Source organism: Tetrao urogallus (assembly GCF_951394365.1).
Source record: "Tetrao urogallus genome assembly, chromosome: 17".
NCBI lineage: Eukaryota > Metazoa > Chordata > Aves > Galliformes > Phasianidae > Tetrao > Tetrao urogallus.
Window position 1 is genome coordinate 3,933,693 of NC_136830.1, and position 22,436 is coordinate 3,956,128.

The 22,436-nt window shown below is 38.8% G+C and overlaps 1 protein-coding gene across 2 annotated transcripts in view; it reads right to left on the reverse strand.

The window, feature by feature from the left end:
* The window catches only part of TMEM132C (transmembrane protein 132C), a gene marked incomplete at both ends in the record, with an annotated part of 178,194 nt that overhangs the window by 146,549 nt on the left and 9,209 nt on the right, over positions 1 to 22,436 (reverse strand). The window contains one exon of one of the 2 annotated variants that reach the window (XM_079544057.1): positions 3,071 to 3,200. The exons of the other annotated variant lie outside the window; for it this stretch is intronic. Coding sequence (XP_079400183.1) covers positions 3,071 to 3,200 — 130 coding nt within the window. Of the gene's footprint in view, positions 1 to 3,070; positions 3,201 to 22,436 lie in introns of those variants that run through there. 2 annotated transcript variants of the gene reach the window in all.

Below are 22,436 nucleotides of genomic sequence, written 5' to 3' on the forward strand. Positions count from 1 at the left end.
TATGGATGCACAATAAGATCTTGAAGTGTTCAACCCTACTTTGATAACAGAAGAACAGGAACATTATGAAATAAAGTATTACCAAAAGTTATTCCAAAATAAATCATTGGGAAAAAAATAATGAACACACTTAGTACTCAAATCACTAACAGGCCATAGGTTAAACAAAGCAAAATACACAGAGCTAAACCTTATGAGAAAAGAGAGAGGATGCAGACTTCAAGAATGAGAGCTTTAAGAGAAACCTGACAGGCATTTCCAGCTCCACAGCGCAACACTACCTGACACCATGGTTGCACATAACACATTCCAGCTGGGAACTGGTGGTGTTCATCATTAGCATGATGTTCAAAAACTCAGCCCTTGATGCTCTCCTGAAACAGACTGAATTCCACCTCCCTCCCGCCCAGGCGCATACTTCGCTGCACAGCAAACCAGCCTTACAGAGCAGATGCTGGGTTCTGTTCTTTTGGTCAGTCTCAGCTGGGAACGGCTACGTGACCATAGGATAACTTCTTTCTGTGTGACTGGAAATACAAAAGCAGCTAAAATAATATAATTCATATCTGAAGAAAGGCAGGAAAAAAAAATAGGGTTTTTAAAATGTATTCAGAAGGCAGTAACTAAACTAGCTAAACAGCCTATCACTTCATGGGAGAAAGAAACATACTTTGACTTCCACAAAAACTGCCTTAGAAATACTCATAAGTGAGGTATATTTGTGATTTGAAAAGCAGATTTCAGCTTGCTACTTCTCTCCCTGAAACTGCTATTAAAAAACGCAGAACAAAATTCTTGTAGTCAGCTGTTGACAAGATTTTGTTTTATTTAGACACACAAGTCAGTGAACCTTTGTGCTTCTCTTTCCTCCTAACATAACTTGACCAGAGAATTCAGAGGGGTCAGACCACACAAATACATGAATCAAGTTTGATCCCAGTTTATGTAAGTCAGTGGAGTCGCACCACAAATGGCTCTTAAACCTGCTTTGACCTGAAGAGCTGATCAAATAAACCAGCTGAAGTAATGCAGTTTTTTCTTCATTATTTCATTTTGCCACTGTCACCAGTGTCTCACTCCTAAACATGCTTACTTTCAAAACATTTTAGAGACCAATATTAGTCTCCCTGTATCAGAACACAGGCATGACTTGCCTGAGGCTACACAGACCGTTGGTGGTGATGGAGCAGGGGAATTACCTACATCATCTAATTTTACATTTACAAAACAAATGCCAGTAGACAAGGTAGGTAAGTGAACCCTTTGAACCATCACTCAGATGTTACTCACTGGTACCATAGTGACTGAGAATCACGAGAGCACAGCCACATTTAATAGCACAGGTTTTTTTACATCCTCATTAATAAACTCATATAGCCTCTCGTATTGTTTTGATTTAATATAAGCATAGGAAAGACTGCTCCAAATCAATTTAGAACTCATTCTATTTTTAATTACTCATTTTAGGATAAAGTAAACACAAGCAGCATTAATGAGGTAAGAATGTTATTCTGCCATGAAACTCAGCCAAGTGGAGCACTAACCTAAGAAAGATCAGAAAATGAATGCCATTTTAATTCAAAGCCACAAACTGAAATCAGATGCTCTTATACCCTAATGAGACTAGTCTAAGTTAGAAGTTTGTGATAAGAGTCAAATGCACTGCCACCAACACAGTCAAGAAAAGACGAAACTATTGCTCATTTTAAATACAAATAATACTGTGATCCTAGAACTGCATCAGCATCCATCCCTCTAGAAAGGAAACTCCTTGCAATAGCTGCTAAATGGAAGACATAATTAAGAGGGAATAGAGGAAATCCAATGAAAGAAAATAAATCTCATCACAAAACAAAGCAGTTCCCTCTCCCATCCTTCAGTTTTAAGAATAAGTGCAGATCTATCAGCTTGCAGCAGAAGATAGGTTTTATCTCTGCAAGACCCCTTGGAAAATTCCATTTCCATCTTTGCTGCAGGTTCATCTACTCCAGCTCCATACAGTTACATGAAAGGTTTTTGCTCCTCTAAACACCTACTTAAGTGAGCGTACATTCTTGAACTGCCCTCACCTCATTTTCTATTTCACCAAAAGTAGAGAAGAAAAGGATTCCCTTTAATTTTCTCTTCTTTTAAAATCCACACATTTCCTCCCTGCACTCAGCAATGGGAAACAGATTCAGACAGCCTTAAAACACTATCTCAGCAACAAAGCATGCAATGTGCTCTATCTCATCTCTCCACTCCAACTGAGTTTACAGCAGTGGGTGGCTTTCAAACCTAACATTTGATCAAAATGAAAACTGGGCATTCCTTTCACCCTATGACAGGCAAGCTGATATAAATCACAGCCTTCCCAGCAAGGGTTCTTCCACAGACAATGAATTGTTGCAGTGTTTCAAAGCTCAGCCCTGGCCATTGTAAGAGAAAGTTTTGGGTTTTAAAAGCTGGTGTGGGCTTTTTACGACAGCACTAAAACTACAAGAGGCAGAAAATTTATGGTACGGTTATTTGTGCTTCCCCAAAAAGTTTTATTTTCAGTGCTTTGCTCCTGGTAGGTTTGTGTCAGTTCTTTCTTTTAATAATTATAGTTCAATATCACTGAAAGTTCCAAGCGAGTGCATCCTCCTAGCATCCATACGTGCACGCATACTGAATGCACAGACAAGTCACAGTTTAAAACAATGAGGGAACAGTGTATATCAGTAGGAATAGTATATATCAGTAAACAGAACTGTTTCATTACTAGCTCCAGAAAAAGTTCTGATCTGTTCTTGCCAGGACTGCACCGCATACAGCCTCTGATGCTGATTTGGCAGTATGGACGGCATAGGTAAGCAGTAAGCAATAGCTGTCAAATCTGTGTGCACACAAGCATGCATGCAACACTACAAAGCCTGATCAAAGCAAAGCTGATACCATACACAGTACCAGTGTTTTTCCCTGCTAACCCGGTAACCTATTAGCAATGCCCTCCAGTCTCAACAATTTTAAGCCTTAACTTCAAAAGATCAGCTTATCCTTCAGGGCTAAGCTGACTGACAGGTGGGGGTCAGGAAGAAATCCAGTTCACCCCCTCCAGCCCCATCGTATAGAGTTGCACAATTGGCTGGGCACCTTAGGGGGTTTCTTCTGCATTCCTCCGAGGCATTTGAGAATGGCCACCTCCAGAGTTTGGACACCGTGTTTGATGGACACCTCATCTGTCCCTGCATCCCAGCTTTGTGCAACAATAGCTACGTTTACATGAAGGCTGTAGCATGAAGAGGCAAGAAGTTGGTGCTCCTGTTGAAATGAGCTATTATACTATTCAAGGGGGCTGCAGCAGTCACCTGCAATTAGATAATTACGTACCCATCAGAGGGGATATGAGTTTGAGTAATGCTGTACACATTAGCTGGTACCCCTTAAATACATGCTAGACCCCTCAAGGTGTTTAGAAAGCAAGCACTTGTATTTGTATCCTGAAATTTACTGTGCTACAGAACAAGCATTAAGAATACAATGAACATAATGAGTGCAGATAAAAGGACAGGCAGCCTAAAAACATTTACAGAGAAAAGAGAAAGCGAGAAGGTGCGTGTAACAGGGAAAGGTGAGGTGCACGTGATCTCAGTGCAGAGTTTTTGAAGAGCTTTTCACTGAGCAGCACATGGAGAGGCACTCAAAGATTTTCCCTTGGGGTATATATATATCTGCGATCAAAAGGTCAAGAACTACTGCAACAGACACTACCTTCCAGCTGCCTATCAGGCTCGCCCCCAGAAGGGAAGTCACCAGCTTTACACTCCATAGCTTTGTAATGCAAATGACAGAAGCCACACCTGGTCAGCATTTTATTTTATAAAGCAGACAAATGCCCCCTATCCTCACAAAGGCTCCAGCTGTAAATCCACCCCCAAAAGGAAAGGATATTAGGACACAGCAAGAATTCCATGGAGCTGGAGACTTTCATCGAATCGTACACCCATACTGAGTTTGTAAACGTTCCTTTCTGTTAATGATATTCCTTCCTACTTCCAGTGTATCAGTCAACTTGAAGCACTTTGCTGACTAAGCAAAAGCCAGCAACACAAGAGAATTTGCCATCAGCTGAGACCTCACCAGATTCAGGAGTAGCACTGAATGCTAAATTCCTCTCCATAAGCCTCAGGACTCGAGCCATGCTAACACAGGCAATAGTTAGCTAAAGAATGCAGAATGTTGTTTCTCCAGGAGATGAGAATCTGCTGTACAGAAGTCTATGACCATATTTCTGCTAGAAAACAGAACAACATAAAAGAAAACCAAATAGCAATTATTTCCTCAAAATACACAGGTTTCTTTGGGGAAAATCCAAAATTTTAGGGAAAACTTCTTATCCGCCTTTACAAAGAGTCACACACAGAGTTTGTAGGCTATTCCAGAACCCTCTGCTACCCAAACCATATCAGAGCTTTTATCAAAAGATGTCACAGTATTCACGAACGAAGGGACAGAAGTGCAGGTCTTGAACCAGTGTCTCTGGGGTCTGTAGTTAAGACAGCTGTGCTGGAATTACTCCACAGAGGTCCACAGTGCAAATCTCAAGTTATTGCACCATATGCATCTCATAAATGATTTTTCAAATGTGAAAAATGTCAGTATGATGAGCAGCAGGAGGAGAGCAGGTAAATAAGCCGTATGACAAACAGCTGATGAAGTTAAGTTTGTCATCAACAGTATTTTAAAACTCAAGGAACAAATATGTTAGGCTCCCCAAAAATTCATGAGATTAAATCTGAATAGAGACAGGTATTCTAATGTTTAATAATATTTCATTGCCCGTATCAGCATGATGCCAGTACAATCCAATGTGTAAACTGTAACACACAGACCAGGTCTTCAACTGATTTACATCACTAGCTTTCAATAAGAATGCTTGAATGGACAAAGTGCCTGTTTTATAGCATCCTCCCTTTCAACATTTCCCTTGTCTCAGTTCATTTCCCCGTGGTATGCTTTGTTCTTAAAGCAGTCTTAACCACTCATACATCAAAATATTTAATCAACTTTTCTTAGTCAGAAAATAATCCTGCTTTAGACTAATTCAGTGGGAGACTGCAGTGGATTCAACAGGAGGAAAAAAAAAAAAAAAAAGGTCAGAATGCATTTCCGAGGGTGCTTTAGAAAAAAAATCAATGCTGACATGTTTTTAATGAAAATCAATAAGTGACATTAGATAATGAAACAAACATCCAGCCGACAGACCATTTAGGCAATCAGTTTAGAAAGCAGCCTGAGAGCGAGGTTAAAGCTTGAACGTACAAGTAACCTGTGTTCAAGTACCGCACTCTCTTTCCCCATCTCTTAAATGAGAATTTCAAAATCCTCTTCCTGTGAACAATGACCCAAAAGCTTACAATTTCCCTTCCCCCAGCTCTAAGTAAATCAGCCTTAGGAACCAGCGTCACGGTTCCTCTAACAGTGTCCCTCCATTGGGAAGCGCTGACCCGTGCAGCCGCCTCGAATGCTTTGACAAGCTGCGGTGCAGCCTCAGCAGGGGACGGAGATCCATTAAAAGCTGAAGTTGTGAAACTCTTTAGAAGAGGCCTGTCCCTTCTCAGAGTAATTAATTCTTTGACTGCCACACTGAGACGCAATGAATGAACACATGCTCTCAGGAGTAACAACTATGCTAATGGAGATAAGCAGTGCGGACAAAGAAGCCTAGAATGCACTTGAATTAGGTTAGACTCTAGGGGTAAACCTACAGCGCTACTCACGCTTGCCTGCAAATCAACACAACTCAGAAGAAACCTATCCCACAGACCAACAGTTACGGTGGACATTAATTTGCACTCGCATTCTTTATCTACGTCCAGGAGCAGCACTTCTGTACAGCTCACGCAGCCTGCAAAGCACGCTGCCAACACTTGGGATGTGGGCAATCTCAAGGTCTTTCCCAGCCACCACGATGGTCATCTCGGTGGGATTACAGCACGGCCACCGCTCCATAAAAGCGCAGCATACAGACCTGCTTATGGCAGCAGCTTGAAGAGCACGTTTCATGCACTTTTTATCCAGGAGAGGAAGGATCCTACTTACTCAGGCTGTGCACATTTGATTAGGATTGCAATTTCTCATAGCTCATTTCCAGTACTGAGCTGCCCATGAACCCACGCCGTGTCTCCCTGGATTTAACTACCCACGCTGCCAACACGCAAAACAAAACTTATCCTGTTTGCAACTTAAGAATGAATGAATCAATCAATCTGGTTGTAGAAAAATCTCAGGGAAAAAAAAAAAAGAATGGTGTTACTGATCAGAAAATACAAACAAACATTCTTAGAGGTCTACCAAGAAACAAATGGCTGCACAAATAATCCTTTCCATCTAGAGATACACAGCAAACCTTCACTTCTCTGCTAATTCTGTCCAACTCATATCTTAAAGAAACAGAACAAAAAAAACACCATAAATCTGTAAATCAAAACCTAAACTGCCCAATACAAACAGGTCTAGTCGGCTCCACTGTTCCACATCCCATTGTTTGAAAACTAACAAGGAAACAGCCTCGAGGGTACGAAGCATTCACACTTCACTGGAAAGTCAGTAAACTGAGTAATCCCAAGCACAAATGTAGGATGTGTTGTAGGTTTCAATGAAAAACTAGCAATATCTGAGGACAGATTTGGAACAAAAGCTTACCCACAGAGTCAACACGATGACTGCAAGATTCATTACAAAGTCAGACATGGCGTTTTGGCTTCTGGCTGGACAGAAGGCTGTAGCATTAACGCATGGTTCATTACAGCAGAATTAAAGCCTGGTTATTCAGTACTGCAGAAATTAGGGATGGTACACATCAAACGGATTTTCCCATGAAAATACAGGGCCTCCAGTTCAGCACGAGAAATGCCACTAATTACGGTGCAGAACCTATTTGCATTCACAGAACACAACTTCTGTTTGGAAGTTCTTTGTCTGCTTTTTCAGAATCCTCTTCAGCAGAGAAAGTCATGAAAAGAAGTTGAGATTAAATTTTTAATATTACAGCAGAAATTTAACCATGATTAAGGTGCAGGATTGCACAGTAACAAGAATGATTTTAATCTTTTTTCTTAACAAGTGTACAGTGATATTTTATTGACAAGATAAATTATTTTTTTCACAAGCAACAACTGTTACAATTCAGAGAGTTACCTGTAATCAAAGAAGATTTTAGGCCATTACTGCTTAATGGCTAAAGGAGCTCAGCCATTAGTTTCTTACAGTGCAAAAGTAACGATAATGTCTCAGCTAAACATACTTTCAAATGTCAAGCAATCCAGAAGCACTGAAGGAAAAAGGGAGCTTCCTAATATTAATAGCAGTTTCAAAATACTTCCAACTTGTGCATTATTCTAAACCAATTTCTACTGAAATACTCAGTGTTATTGTGTATAATGAAGAACACGACATGATTTAATCTGCCAGGAAGCATTTGAACAGGTTACTGAAATCAGGTTCACGTCACCAAGAACAGAAAACAGTTGTAAGAATGCCTCAATTGTCCTAAGCACTATTTACAGCTGATCACAGGATTTGAAAGACAGTAATAAAAAAGCTTTTTCCACTAAAGAAATCACATTCACAGATTTTCATATAACCTCAGATTCAATTGATATAAATCAAAGGGCTCCCTCAATATTACCAGAGCTATCATTTTTTCCTCTATCTATACCTTCTTGGCATTTGTACACAAGGTTTTACAAATGATACAGGTAAAGCAGGCAGTTGATCAATAGCTTGCATCTCTGGTTCTCTATTATCTTATAGAAAAAGTCATGTTTTTGATGTTTTCAGGTGACCAGTTTCTGTAACGTAATTTCTGCTGAGTTCATAAGCCCATTTTTAAGCATCACTCTCCTTAGCTTGCAAATTTCCAACCATCTCCTGCTTGGAGGATAAAAAAAGTGATGGGGAGTCCAGTACAACCCTTCTCATCATTTACACATAACAGTATCAGGAGTCTTCATAAAGCACATGAGCCTGGGGGGAAATGAGGTAATACGTGAGAAATACTTGACTGTACAGAGAAGTGATGTGAAAGAAAGCAACATGGGAAGAGGTGGGAAGAAGTGAATTCAAAACCCCATGTGTCAACCACTTCAAATTGATCCACGTACAGGTATTGACATGAAAGCATAACAGCACTGCAATAAGGAAACATGCAGCTAAATGCCTATTACTTGAACTGTCTTATACATTAGAAAATACTAGGCATTATACCTGTCGTCACTAGCCATTTTTCTCTTACATAAGTTACTTCTTCTTGTGACCACATGGTCAGTTCTCCTCTTGAACCTTGTTAAACTAATCTGATTAACAAAATGAATCCCCAAAAGCAGCTAACACATTTTCTAAGTGGTTGGCTGGCAGGTTTCTCCTGCCTTATTTCTCTAGCTGACTCAGCTGGATGGATGGCTGCCTCTCCCCAGAGCATAGCCAAATGAATGGCTTTATAGCTCTCGTTCCCCTGGCAATCTGTCACCGAGTTCAAAAGCAACCTTCCAATTCCTCATCCCTTCTGGCTGTAAACCAGTTCATCACTAAGCAAACAAACCTGAAGTAACATCCCTGCCACCCTTCATCATAAGAACAGATTCTCACATAACTTGTGCATGCCAAGTACAAGTCAGTTCACCAAAATATTTCCTATATTATACATATATGTTTATATACTATACACATACACACATTTTTGCAGAAAGGAAAGGAGCTTGGTGAAAAGTCAGAAATGCAATATGAGCATGACATTTTTAAAGCTGAAAACACAAAGTGATCAGTTAAATTAATGTACTGTTTTCCCTGACATGTCATAGTATAATGAAATGAAGCCTTTTCCTGTTATGAAAGGAAGAAAATTATGACTTCTATAGCAAGCCAACCCACACCAATGCTACACTAAAGCACGCTTACTCAGTCATCAGCTTAGGTATTTCTTTATTTTTAAGTACCAACCTGGGAATGGCCAAATAAATTATCATACACTTACTTTAAAGCGTGACTTGAATGTAGCTTATCATCCATATCCCCAAGCACTCATTTGACCCTCTCTGGCTCTGGGATTCCTGATGTCAGACCCCCCCAAAGCTCACTCACACTACCTTTCAGCATCAACTCCAGAGCTCTGCATACTCTTCAGCAGCTTCACAAATTCTACCACTTCCCAGGTGATTTCATTTACCAGCAGCAAATGTTTAATTGCTTAAGGATGATACGAAGCAGAGGGAGCAGTCCGAAAATTTTTCCTTTTTCTCTTCCAGAATAGCATGATTCAATTTCATAAAAGATTGAGAGGAAACCTATATGTCAATTAGTAAGAAAAAATTATAATGAAAAAGTCAGTTGCCACTTCAGTTACTGCAAGGAAACAAATGAATTGCACAAAGGAACAAATGAAAGCGATCAAATTCACTTTCTGCACAGCTGGAAGGCAACAGTCCTAAGCTGAAAGGATTTATTTATTCATTTTTAAATTTGCTTCCTTCAGAACCAATCTGTTTAAATAAAGAGAACCCACCTTTAAACTACAAGTTGGCAGATCATCAGACAAATGCTGTGCCCTTCATGGCTGCTAAAAAAAGTGCTGTATGCTTTTCAGAGGTAGAACTCCTTCCGCATCTTCCACAATCAACACACCACTCCTCCATCTCCTGCACACTAATGCTACTGTGGTAGGACAGAGATCATAACAAAACACATTGCAAACTACATGCTTAGCTGATATCTCATCTCAGAACAGCAATTAGATTAATTTTCTTGCAAGTGACACATGAGATAATCCTTCCAGATGACATCCTGCATCTGGCCATATCACACCACACATCACTCCAGCAGTTGGGGGCAACTGAACAGCCAACGGTTAACAAAAGCATCACTGCACTAACCAGAGTATGCTCAAAGAGCCCTTCTAAAAACTTCCAGGAACGTTCTTTTAAAGGCTTCTTGGACTTGGCAGTTTGGTGAGATGTGGATATTCAACATTTCTCTAAATCGTAGTTCTAAAATTCGCAGGAGGCCTGGTTCACACGACAAGAAAACACTTGTCAGAAAATGCTGAGAAGCAAAAGGTACGTAGCTGTACGTTCTGCTTGGCTAATACGCATGCAACTCAACATTCTCACCTTTCTGAGTCAACACTGCAAGTGTCAATATGAAAAAATGCACCTGTTGATCAATTATACAATTTTCAATGAATGACTGATATCTTGCCTATGCATACAGAATTTGTCAACTGTTAACCAATCCAATCATGCCTACGTTCCCCAATACCTTCATATGTTAAAGATATTATCACCAAGGAATATAGACTTTGCTTAAAAGTGTGTCAAACATAAACCTTCATACATAAGCTTCTGAAAGAAGAGTTAAAAGTCCACAAGATAACTGGAATCCACTTAGCATAGATGAAACTCAGTGTAGCTATACAAGTAATGGTGAAAAGCACACATTAATGAAATACTTCAAGGGAATGGAGAAGACCAAGCCCTCTCTACATTGAATTCAGACTTCACCAGCAAGCACATCACACTTGGGAATGTAAAAGAATAAATTACAGGCTGAGTGAGCTTTTCACCTTGAACAGTTCTTAGATGGCAAATAGGATCATGGTAACAGTAGCATTCAGCTATCATTTTAGAAAGACAGAGCTGAAACAGTTATTAAGAATGGTGATGACTTAAACCAGGTACCGTGGTATCATGAGTTATCCCAATCAGATAGAAATCATTGTCAATAAGCATCCTTGTTGTCTTTTCACAATCCTTACAAACAGTACACCACCTCTTTCCTCATAGTTTCCCCCACAAGCCATAGACCAGTGAAGAATTAGAAGGAATTAAGAGATGACCACATACTTACAAGTCTGTATTGAGAATCAGCAGTAGACACAAATATGGTTTCCATTCCCAACACAGTTCTTACTGTATCACACACTAACAAAACTACTCATTTGTGTACCTTTCTGGAAGCAGCTACTGAGTTATTTTAGAGGTCATTAGGATTTTGATCTTAATGTGGTGGTAAATATCAACAGTACAGGATCAGACTCCCTTCTCAACATTACCTTCCCCTATTCCCACGTACCTGGCAGCATTCCCTACATGCTCACCAACTGCTGGAGAAGAGAATATCAACCCTGTGAAATCTGAGTGAGGGCAGAATGCAGGAGAGAGATGCACAATGTGAAAATCCAGAGAGACGCATGGGTACAAGTAAGGGCAGAATAGAGCCTTCAATATAAAGTCTTCCCTGAATATTTTACACTAATCATTTAAGTCAAGGCCAAAGACTGAGGAATTATCCAAAGCATTCCAGTTAAACTAGTTCTAGGGACACAATCAGTTTCTCTCCTCCCCCAACATCAAGCAAAGCAACTCAGGCAACAGTTAATAAACCTGCTATGGAAAAACAGTCGGGAAAAAAAGAAAAAAAAGATTTGGAGGAAAACCTATCCACTGATCAGAGGAGCCATAGTACTAAATTCAGCTGGCAAACAGCATCATGGAAAAGGACTCACTGAGACTGCTTCTGAGTGTACTGTCACAGCTTTGTCTGGTGTTGCATTAAGTAACTGAGTCCAAAGGGCAGCGTGTTCTTCTGTGCATCCATCCATCCAGCACTAACAGCCAGACCTTCTAGACACAGTTCTTCCATTCAAGCAGAGCCACACAATTCTGTGAAAATCCAAACTAATTCTGAAAACTCTCAATATCAAAAGCGTGAGAAACAACCCTGAGGCTCAACTCTAATTTGTATACCATCATTCTGAAACAAAAGCAGTCTCAAGATGGAAGAATCGCTACTTTCCTGCACTGATCTTTCCTCAGCAATTCACAGTAAAACCACAAATTTAGGAACCACAGAACAAATAAACATTTCCCCTATAAAACTACGAAGAAACTCAAGGACAAACATTTGCTGAAGAGTAGATAGGGTTAAAATCTGCTGGGAATGAAAAAGAAAGCAAAGAACACTATTTCAGGCAATATTAAAACACCAATGTCAGGCCATTTGTGCTTCAGAGTCATTCTACTTTTAATTTCTTCACTGAAATCACACCCATAGTAACCATCAGGTGCACATGCTACAGCACCATCAGCTTGTCTTGGACATAAGTTACAGCATACACTGAGGCTGAAATGCACCTGAAGAAGTGATGGGATCTCAGAGATAAAGCAGGCAAATGCACTTGTTGGTTTCTCAGAACACAACTTTCTCTGCTGAAACTGGAGGGGGATGGAAGAGGACAGCAGCATTTGTGAATTCTGAGCAGCATTAGTGTATGAGCAGAACAGGGAAAAATGTACATATCTGAGAGGCAAAGTCTTCACAGATAATTATTATCTCCTTACTGTCATTGTATATAATCAAATAGATGTTATAATACTGAGACAACGTGTTACAGAGACAGCTGTAACAATTAGAGCTTTAACAAGCTCTAACAAAACACGATGATACGGCAGTGTCATGCTCATCTTCACTCTCAAGCTGTCCAACTGAGAAGGGAAGTTGTGCTTATATTAGCACACCACTTATCAAGTTGCTAAAAGCAGAATTAAAACCTTCTGCCATGTGCCGACACCTGGCTGCTGTCCAGCTGATACTTCATTTAGTACCATTGCTGAAAAATGGAAGGCTTAAGGTAAACTGGGGGAAGATCAGAAAGACAGTTGCCCATTACTGTCAGTTAATTCCATGTAAGCACTTCTACAGGCTTCAGGAGACAGGACTTCTCCAGGAATCACGTGTCAACTTGGTTAATTTCACAAATGTAGGCTTCTGATCCCCTTGTTTTGTCCACCAACACTTATCACAACATGAGTTCTATACAAGCAGCCTAGATGTAAGTTTTATCTCAATGCTGAATATTCTTGGTCTGCAATGTATATCTGATGCATAACCAGCGTTCCTATAATGCATTTTCTGACTTCACATTTCCAGAAAATTCTTGTTTTTTCTGAATCCCACAGGTAGGTCTCACACAAGGTTTCTTACATGAATTCCCACCAATTGACTCCTGCTATTCATAGAATAAAAACAAGTAATTTAGCCTTTTCCCAGTGAGACAACGAAAGCAATCATTCACTTCAGGCTAGGCTGAACACACTCAGTAGTGCTTTCTATCCCCAATGACAGCACTGTTGTTGCTTTTTGCTTTCTTTTTAAAAATATCCTTATTTTAACCAACAGTATTTCATGTCTGCTTCATTGTTTAATCTTTTTTTCCCATATTACCAGAAACATGGGAAATGAAGACCCATGGTCTATAAGGGTTGCTCTGAAAGCACATGCCTTCTATGTTATTATGTTGGCCCATAACATCAGAGATGGACGTTGATGGGATGGCAGCAGAGGTTGAATCTTCCTGTCAGTATTCCATTACATTTTGTTGCCATGTGACAGATGGCAGCAGAGAGGCAGTCTGACAGAATAGCATCTGACATGGAAGTGTACATGAAACAAAGGTATGGAATTGAATCCCTCCATGGTGGAAATTATGTTGAAAATAGTGTTTTGCAGCTGAGAACTTGCTCTATCAAACAATGTTACTGTGCTCTGTTGTGGTTTTGATGGAAATACATAGGAGGCATTACTTTCAAAGTGACCCACATAGTTTGTGAGCCTTCAGCATCCCTCTTTTCTGCATTCTAGATGTTTCCAGAACCTTGGCAGGTCGTAGTCTTTCACATGCTAAGTCTATCCAAATTACATAAACATGAATACAGTTATCCATTCACCAGTGTGAACACATATCCAGTCAGGTTAATATAAGAGAAGTACTGAGGAAAGAACATGACAGTCCATAACAGAAAACTAATAATCAAACAGGAAAATGTACGTCAGCAGCATACTCTCCACATTTATAATTAAAAGGATCAATGTTTCAGAAACCTTATAGCAAGTGGTTCTCATCTACCTAGCGCGAGCACAATTCAACTACTACAGACCTCCTCCTGAAAGAAAGTATTTTTAATGTCAAAAAAGAAGTACAAATCACATGCTTCCCCACAAATTCTTCTCATTCACTGGGGAAAAAAAAAAAAAAAAAAAAAAAAGAGGTTAAATAATATCTTAATATCTTATTAGTTAAATAATATCATTGTAAACAAAGGTCCTATGAAAGGACCTAAAGGGAGAAAATTTTTACTGCTGTTAGTTCTTTGCTATTTGACCTATTAGATAACTTATTCCAAGAAGTTATGACTCTGCTGTCCCTTTCCACATGCCTAGAAATTCAGAAGAAAGCAGATCCTGCAACATACGTGCATAAGAACAGCTCTTATCCTCAAGAGTAAACAATAACAAAATATGATAAATAAATAAAACATAAGCCCTGGCTACTGCTGTCTTTCATCACTTTACTCTCTTGAAGTGTTCTCCCCTTCATGCAGTCTCACCCTTTCTCTCAATGGGTCAGTTCAGTGCATGGGCATAATTAAAGTTTTAATTGCTGCTAGTCCAGTGCTTGATGAGCTACAAGGATATTAGAAAAGGTGCGTATTCCAGAAGAAACAAACAGAGACACAGAAAATATTCAGTCACCTGTACAGCTTTCTTTAAGGAAATGAACTTTGCACTGTTGGTTTTTCCCTTCCCTGATTTTTATATTAAAAAATATCAAATCTCATCTCCAGTGAACAAAGATAAGACCACAAACGTTCTTATTTTCCTCTAAGCATTCAATGTGCTAACACATTTTAGCTAGAATTCCTGCTTAGTCATGCCTGACACAATCTAGTCTTTTAGGCAAACATTCCCTTCATTCTATGTGCTATGGCTGCCAGCCAGTTTGCAGTTGATGTACTTAGCGTTTCTGCTTGTGTCCAGGCACAGTGAGATCTCAAACCTGCTCTTGTGCATCATTTTTATCCTTGCATATGCTCTTCATTTATAAACAAAGCATATGCATAGTTATATATAGATAGGCTTAAATATGCTAACAAAATTTTTGAAGATATCAACTAGAAAAAACATTATATTTTATAACTAAGGCTACAAAAAGGAAACATAACTATTTCCTGAAATAAATGAATCTTTCTGGAAAAAAAAAAAGATACTCTCCATCCTGGAATTAAAGCTTTATTACAGTTTAAATAAACAGCTTTTATACGTAACATATATTGCATATAAAATAATCATTTCCAAGAGCAACTTTCAAGTCTTATATAAAAGGAAAATGAGATAGGGACATATCCAAACCTCCTGCTTGCATTTCAGCCTCAGAAATGGTCATTAAAAATATTATTCAAAAGCACATCATCAAATAACTCCTTTAAAATGCAGTTCTGCCTAAGATCAGAGAAGATTTTATTGATAAACATCTTCACTTCTAGATCCTGCCTAATTCAGCTAACTACTCGCTCTTGATATCAGTGGTAGGAGCAGATAAACATATTCAGAGAGAAGGAAAAGACGAAACAAAACATTTTCCTGTTACCTGCAATAGAGCACTCAGGATGGTAGATGGCAAAGCAGCCTCCAGAATACTGCCACAACCAGGCAGGTGCACATTGGAAAGCATGGACAGGAAGTTCAAGGAGCCCAAGGCATAACATGCATTCACTGATGCTGAGGTGAAACTCTTCTGCTCCTGGCAGCTAGCTAGTAATTCTACTGGAGCCAAGAAAAGCTGGGATAACATCTCAGCTCTTCAGGCCATCAGTAGTCTCTTGTGTTACTGGTGCTGTACAGTCACATCCTGCCCCTCTGAACACCCAGGAAAATTATGGGATTCCAGTTCTCTTCCTGTGCTATTCTTAGGTCACTGATGCCTGAAGCTACAAGGATATCGACTTTCTTTAGGTTGAAAGAGCACTCTGAATACCTCTGAACATTGAGTTCTTTCTCCTCCTCTATGAGCAGCAAATGCTTTCTTCAGCTGTGTCTGCCCAAGGTTTTCCAGAAATGCAACAGAACAGCTTCTGCTCTGGAAACTTAATTGTTCCCCAAAATGTGATTAATTTGGGAGTGATTATTTTAATACAGTTGGTCTGTTGCCTCAGCTCTAATTACATTTCTCTTGTCAATTAATTAAAACCATGCTAAATGAAATACCAGTATTTATTTAAAGTTTAGGGGGGAAAAAAAAAATCATGGGATACAATTAGATATTACCAGACATGATCTCAGCAGGTTTTCAATTATTCTATGTATAATAGGTCCCTAATTCAATACAAAGCTGTAATTAAGAATGTAATTAACTTGTGGCATTCTACTGATGTCATACACCACAAGAACAAATAACGAGCTACAGTTTTTAGTGCAGAATCCTTAATGGATTGGTGCGTTTCATTGAGAATGAATTAGATACATAAAAATAATTTATTATGGGTACTTGGCCAATATAATGGCCACGCTTGAAAAACAAGCAAAGTATAAAACAAGAGGCAATAAACTTTGTTCTGGCCAAAGCCCAAATCTGCGCCTGGTACACACTGCATGGAAATGATGGACTTGCTGTCACAGGTACGAGACACAACGCCTGTGTCTACACAGCTCTTGAGGACGGGTCCAAGGATTGGCAAGATGCAAGGATAATTGCAGATGTGTCTACATATAATCTGGATGTGAGCAGCTTGAGTAGGAATAGCAGCAAGTTAAACTGTCTGATGTTGTTTTGGTGATACACTGAGCTGTTCTATGTACAGAACAGACAGCCCAATGTGCTCCATTCAAGTCCAGACTTGAACGAAGCAGAGCTTCTGGATTCACCTGTATTAAAACTCTGCATTTCAGTCTAGGTTTCATAATAGACCATGATGCTTCCAACCCCACTGAACTTATGAGAAATCCTCCAGGTCAATACTGCTCAAAGTAGTAAGTAAGAAAAGCTTGTGGTTCTGTAACACAGACAGCATTGCTGAACTGTCTAAATAAAGACTTCTGTTCTCAGTTACAGTTATTTGAATGCCACATTTCCTTCAGAATTATTTTTTTTTAATAGATGACATAAGGAAAAAAGTGAGAAAATGAGCCTAAGGAAACTCAACAGGTTTCCAGAAATTATCCATCTGAGCTACAAATAACAGGTCTTTGGTAACACTGAAAACAAAAGAGAGCACAAAGCATTTTACTTTCAAGATAGCCCTCTTACCAGAAATATACTAGGATAAAATTCTGGCTTACCAGCTAAGGAATCTTCTGTACTGAATTTAGCTGGTAAAGAGCAAGTAAACAGAAGAAAATATAATCACATAGGGCGAAGATAGGCACTTCAGAAAGCATTCAGGAACTCTATAACCATCAAATGGACTTCTGGTTCCTTAAAAAGACACTTCTGATTTGCTCTCTAAACATTTAATTCTTCCCTCTTCTGGGAAAACAGCAAATTAATGGAGCATCTGCGACCTTCCAAAGGATATCATCACCTTCAAAGGTGAAAAGTCTCCCTTTCAGTCAGCTCACTGGAGCTTTTGTTTCTTTATGATATCATTCTCTGCAATGAGCTATCAAGCTAGTGAAACATAAACATACATTTACCTACCCTAAAATCAAGTCACTTGGATTCAAGAATGCTTTTGTGTTAGTGACATTCATCTACCTATTTGGACAATTTTTTCTTCTAAGTAGTTTTCACATACTGACATACTGAAAAGTTAACCAAGAAATACGTCGTTTCCTAAAATATTCCAATAAACCAGATCTAAACACTCTTTACACTCTTTGATAATTAATGCTGAGTATTTCTCAAAATAGAACTGATGGAGTTAATGGCCTTACTTAGCAGCTAAAGTTCTTTGAATCACAAGATGCCTCTTTCAGATTAAAGTGGCACTGAAAGAGTCCGAGTTCAAATCCATTCCCATGTATTCAGCATCTTTAAAGTCTTTCTCTTTTTCCACAGTTCAAGATGTTGGCACTTCATGAATCAATCTCAAAGGATATTAAAAAGCAGCAGGAATAGCCTACAATGAGCCAGAAGGTTTCTTCACAAAAAGAAAAAAAGAATGTTACATCTGCCAAGTAAAGCACTAAAAAAAGTAATAAGGAAATCCAGACTTAACTTAATTCATGCCCACATACATATGCATTCAGATACAGCCTTTAATGACATTCATGCTTCCAAATAAGATCTAAGGCTGGAAGAATAGACAGCAGCTCACCATTTCTTTATCATTACGTATAACCTTATGTACTAATCCAAGACAATATTTAAGTGTTGCACTGAACTATTACTACCCCAGTGTCATTTTGTGTTGCTTTTCATGGCATCCCACAGAGCATTTCAAAAATATTAACTCATTTACTTGCACAACACTTCCCTAGGACAGCATTTTCTGTAATTTTAACTGCACCACAGCTAAATTAGTAACTTAACTCAGAAGTATCTGCTAATATAAACTCCTTATTTAGCAAACCTATAGCCTCATTTCTCAAAGTATTAGTGTTAACTCAGAGCAAATCTCTTGCTTACTCTAAGGACAGATCTAAAAAACGTAAAATTATGGCATGAAAATCTGCTTTCTTTAAAGTATCACATCAACTCCATGGCAGGAACAAGAATAGAAAATAATTCTCCACAATGTTACTGAGCTGTTCTAACCAACATTATCTTTCTTCAGTCATTCTTCTAAGCTAACCTGCAAACCTATCCAGCGTGTATGGATACAGAAAGTAAAAATAAGGTAGGGATTCAGAAAGCAGAGCCCTGAATGCCTAGGGAAGTTTTTGAGCTATAACATAACATGTTCAGAATCATATATCCTCTATCTTTCTTCTGCAGTTTGCATTTGGCTCACAAGGGCAGTCACATGGTCTTCCACGGGCTACTGAAAATACATTCCAGGATGCTGTCACCAACACCAAGCGAGGAAAAAAAAGATGAAAATTCTCTGTATAGATTCAGAAAGAGTCGTGCTGAGCCCATTACATCCATGCACCTTCCAGATTCTGTAACTAATGAAGCAGAAGTCCACAGACAATAACCTCATTCAGAACAACAACAAAGTTATTTTTCCCCCCAGAAAACTATCCATCCTGTGCACGGAATGAGACAGCAGAGCCATAAACAACCACCTGTTCCTTAACCCCTTTCATCCACTGAGATGCTTCCACCCTTGCTCAGCATAGAAATGAGCAAAGGAATGAGACATTCCGAGAGCACAGGAGGATGCTTCTGAAGCTTCAGTTTTTGCCCTAAAAATTGGTCCCATCATGGCTTATAACAGTTAAAGGGAAACATCTTATCTGAGATTGCGTGTTTCACAAAGACAAGAATCACATAGCAACATAGCTGTCAACCTCTTGATTTTATATTAAAAATAGAGTAAACTCAATTTGCAGGCTCAAAGCTCTGGCAACTTAGAATAGAATTCTCATGGAAGTTGCCCAAAAGTTACATGGTTTCAAAAGCATTTTTATCCCAGTTTTGTGTTGGTTCTTTTTTTTTAATAGCGCTGTGACACGCTTGCAGGTATTATCTGCAGTCACGAATCTTACTTATGTATGAACACTAGCAGTCATTTTTATTCATCACCATTTCAGAAAGAGATTAAGGAAAACACCATTTATCTCTGCCTCTAACAGTGAAAATTGCAGGATTTAACCCAAATAGTACTACTCAGAGAAATGATTCTTGCTGGCTAGAACTCAATTTTTAGCTGGATTTGTTCTTGGAAACAACTGAACCACTTAACAAAAAACTTTCTCAAATCAGTGAGAAAATATGCAGCTTAGAAAACTTCAGTTAAAAGTGCTACAGCTTGAGAAAGTCCCACTTTAAAAGGGTATTATACTGTATGGAGCTGACCAATTAATCTATATCTGATGTTCTGACATGCAGATATCTGCCACTCAGAAAACAACTGCAAGTAAATTTGTTCCTTAAAATACCCACTCAAGCCCTCCACAAAAAGAAATTTACTCCCCTGTCTTTGATATAAAACTGATCCAGTAGGAATTATCACATATGCAATGAATTACACCACAAACTTTTCATCTCAAACTGCTTTGAAATACTGCTTAGTAAACCTACTAGAGTTAGTTTTTCCAATGAAAAAAAGACTTCTTAAACGAAGTCTTCACATTCTGAGTACTCCATGTGGTTCACATTTTCTGTTTCTTGAAAACAGTTTCTCTAAAACTTACACTGTTTGATTTCATTTTCAGTTGAAAGTTATAAATGCTGGGGAGGGAGACAGGGAACAAAAAAATATATTCAGAATGAACTCAAATATTAGTGTTAATTATATTTATAGCATGCTAGCATAGAACTTAAATCTCAATAAAAACCCAAAGATGTGTCTTCAAAAACCGTCAGAAATGAATACAACCAGAGAATAGCAACCCACAACTGAAAAGTACAGCAGTAACAGCATGGTGACAAAGTCCCTAGCTACAGCAAATAAGAACAAACCCAAATACAGCAGATGCAGAAAAAAAGGAAAATTACTACTCACCTTCAGAAAGCCACAGGCATGCAGGGACCTCCAGCAAAAGATCCCCTCGCCTCTACTGCCAAACCTTAAATGAGGTCTGGGAAGGGCTGGATCCTGGCTCCAGCCTTCTGGTCACTCAGGTACATTGCCTCCACCTGAGCTCCCCTGGGTTGGCCCTGCCTTCCCACCAGGTGCTCCATCACTCAGCATTTCTACTACAGATAGTATGTGTTGGATTTACAGTTTTGAGTAACCAAATCCATAATAAGTAGAGAAAAGGTTACAGAACTGATCTTTTCAGCTAGGACCTCTAGCACTCAGCATAAAGAAATACTCATGGTTGATTTGGTTGTACTTTGGAGTCAAAACAACATATCATTTGAATAACCCTCTGGAAACAGTTTTTACTCACCTATGGGTGAGGGAACAGAGTACTCCAGTGGCCTATAAACCTAAGCTAGAGCTCAAACCGAAACAATTTTTAAGGAGTGTGACCACTTAAAGGTTGCAGGTGTGTCCATCTCCTCAGAGAATTCTCTATGAGTTCAGTTAATCTCACCTATACTTACAGTGTTATAACATCAGCATTCATATGTAGATGAGTTGGTGATCCTATTGTAGGAAAGGTACAGACAACACCTTCAACTGAAGCCCACAAAACAAGTCACTTTAAAGCAGACATTCGCGTTTGGTTCGATGAATCACACACGTGAGTAGCACACATTATTATCTAGATCACTTCTGCCAGTAATCAGCACATCAATATTGATACTCCAAACTGAAGTGCGTTTTAACAGTCAAACAACATGAAGAACTAAGATATTCTAATTCTTTAGACTACCAATGAAAATATTGCCCTTCCTTACTACCATCTCTCTTTTGTATCAGACAGCTATTCCAGGTCGTAAAGAATACTAACATCCAGGAGTATCAAAAGTGAGATGAAGACAGAAGGGGTGAAATGATCTGTTAGGAGATAAAGTCAGAGATAAAAACTATGTTGCCAGAACTTCCACCAAAATGTCAGATCCTCTCTCTGTGCCTCCTGAATCCCCATGCAGTGCTATAGCAAGATGAGGGATGGAATAATAGAGCTCTAGTTGTATTTTATCATAGTTTTCACCCCAAAGAAATACAAAAGCATAAGTTATTTAAACTCCATTGCTTGTAACAATCATGTTATTTTGATTAAACATTTTCTGGAAAATTTGAACAGACTCCAAGGAATTGTTTTAAACGTTCTCCAACAGAGGATGTCAAAACAGTATTTTTCAAACAGCATCTACCACTTACAAACAGACTAATTAACATAAAAAGACATCCAAAGTCAATTCAACTCTGACAGTGCCTAGCAGTGCCAAATTAGATCTGGCATCTTGAACTAGCTTCTCTCTTCCAGCAAATGAATATATGTAAATGCTGGAAAAGGATTCACACAAAACTGCTCTTTGCCCATGAACAGCACTAGAAGTGTCCTCTTCATCCAATATGTTTCTTTTCATATCTTTTCATACCATATACATGGTAAAATTAGGTAGAACAAAGATACTTTACCAAGCATCCATGAATTGTTAGATACATACAGACTAATACGTATGTGGGCTGAAATCTTGATGAATGGCAAGGCTCCTACTGAAATAAGAAGATAAATTTTAACTTGACCAAGTGCCCATGGTGCAGAATTTCCTTAATTAAAAAGGAACTGGGATTTGATGAGCTAACAACTTATGCCAGTGTCTCTGTAGTTATTTCATGTACAGATTCTAAAACACAATTTTTAATTTCAGAAAAGTCCAAAATTACAAAAAGTCATGAGTGCATTGTGGTCTAAGGCTTCAATGTGACATAATCTTATTAAATGATAAACAAAGATCATGCACAAGAGACACGTAGTACAAAAAAAGATCAGAATATTCCTAAAATATAAGTATTTGGACCACTCCTAAACTATAAGTGCATTTGGACCACTGTTAGTTTGATTCACCATACAAAGATGAGATCCTTTTCAGGGTCTAGGTCAGGATCCAAAATCCTACAGACATTCTGAACTTCATG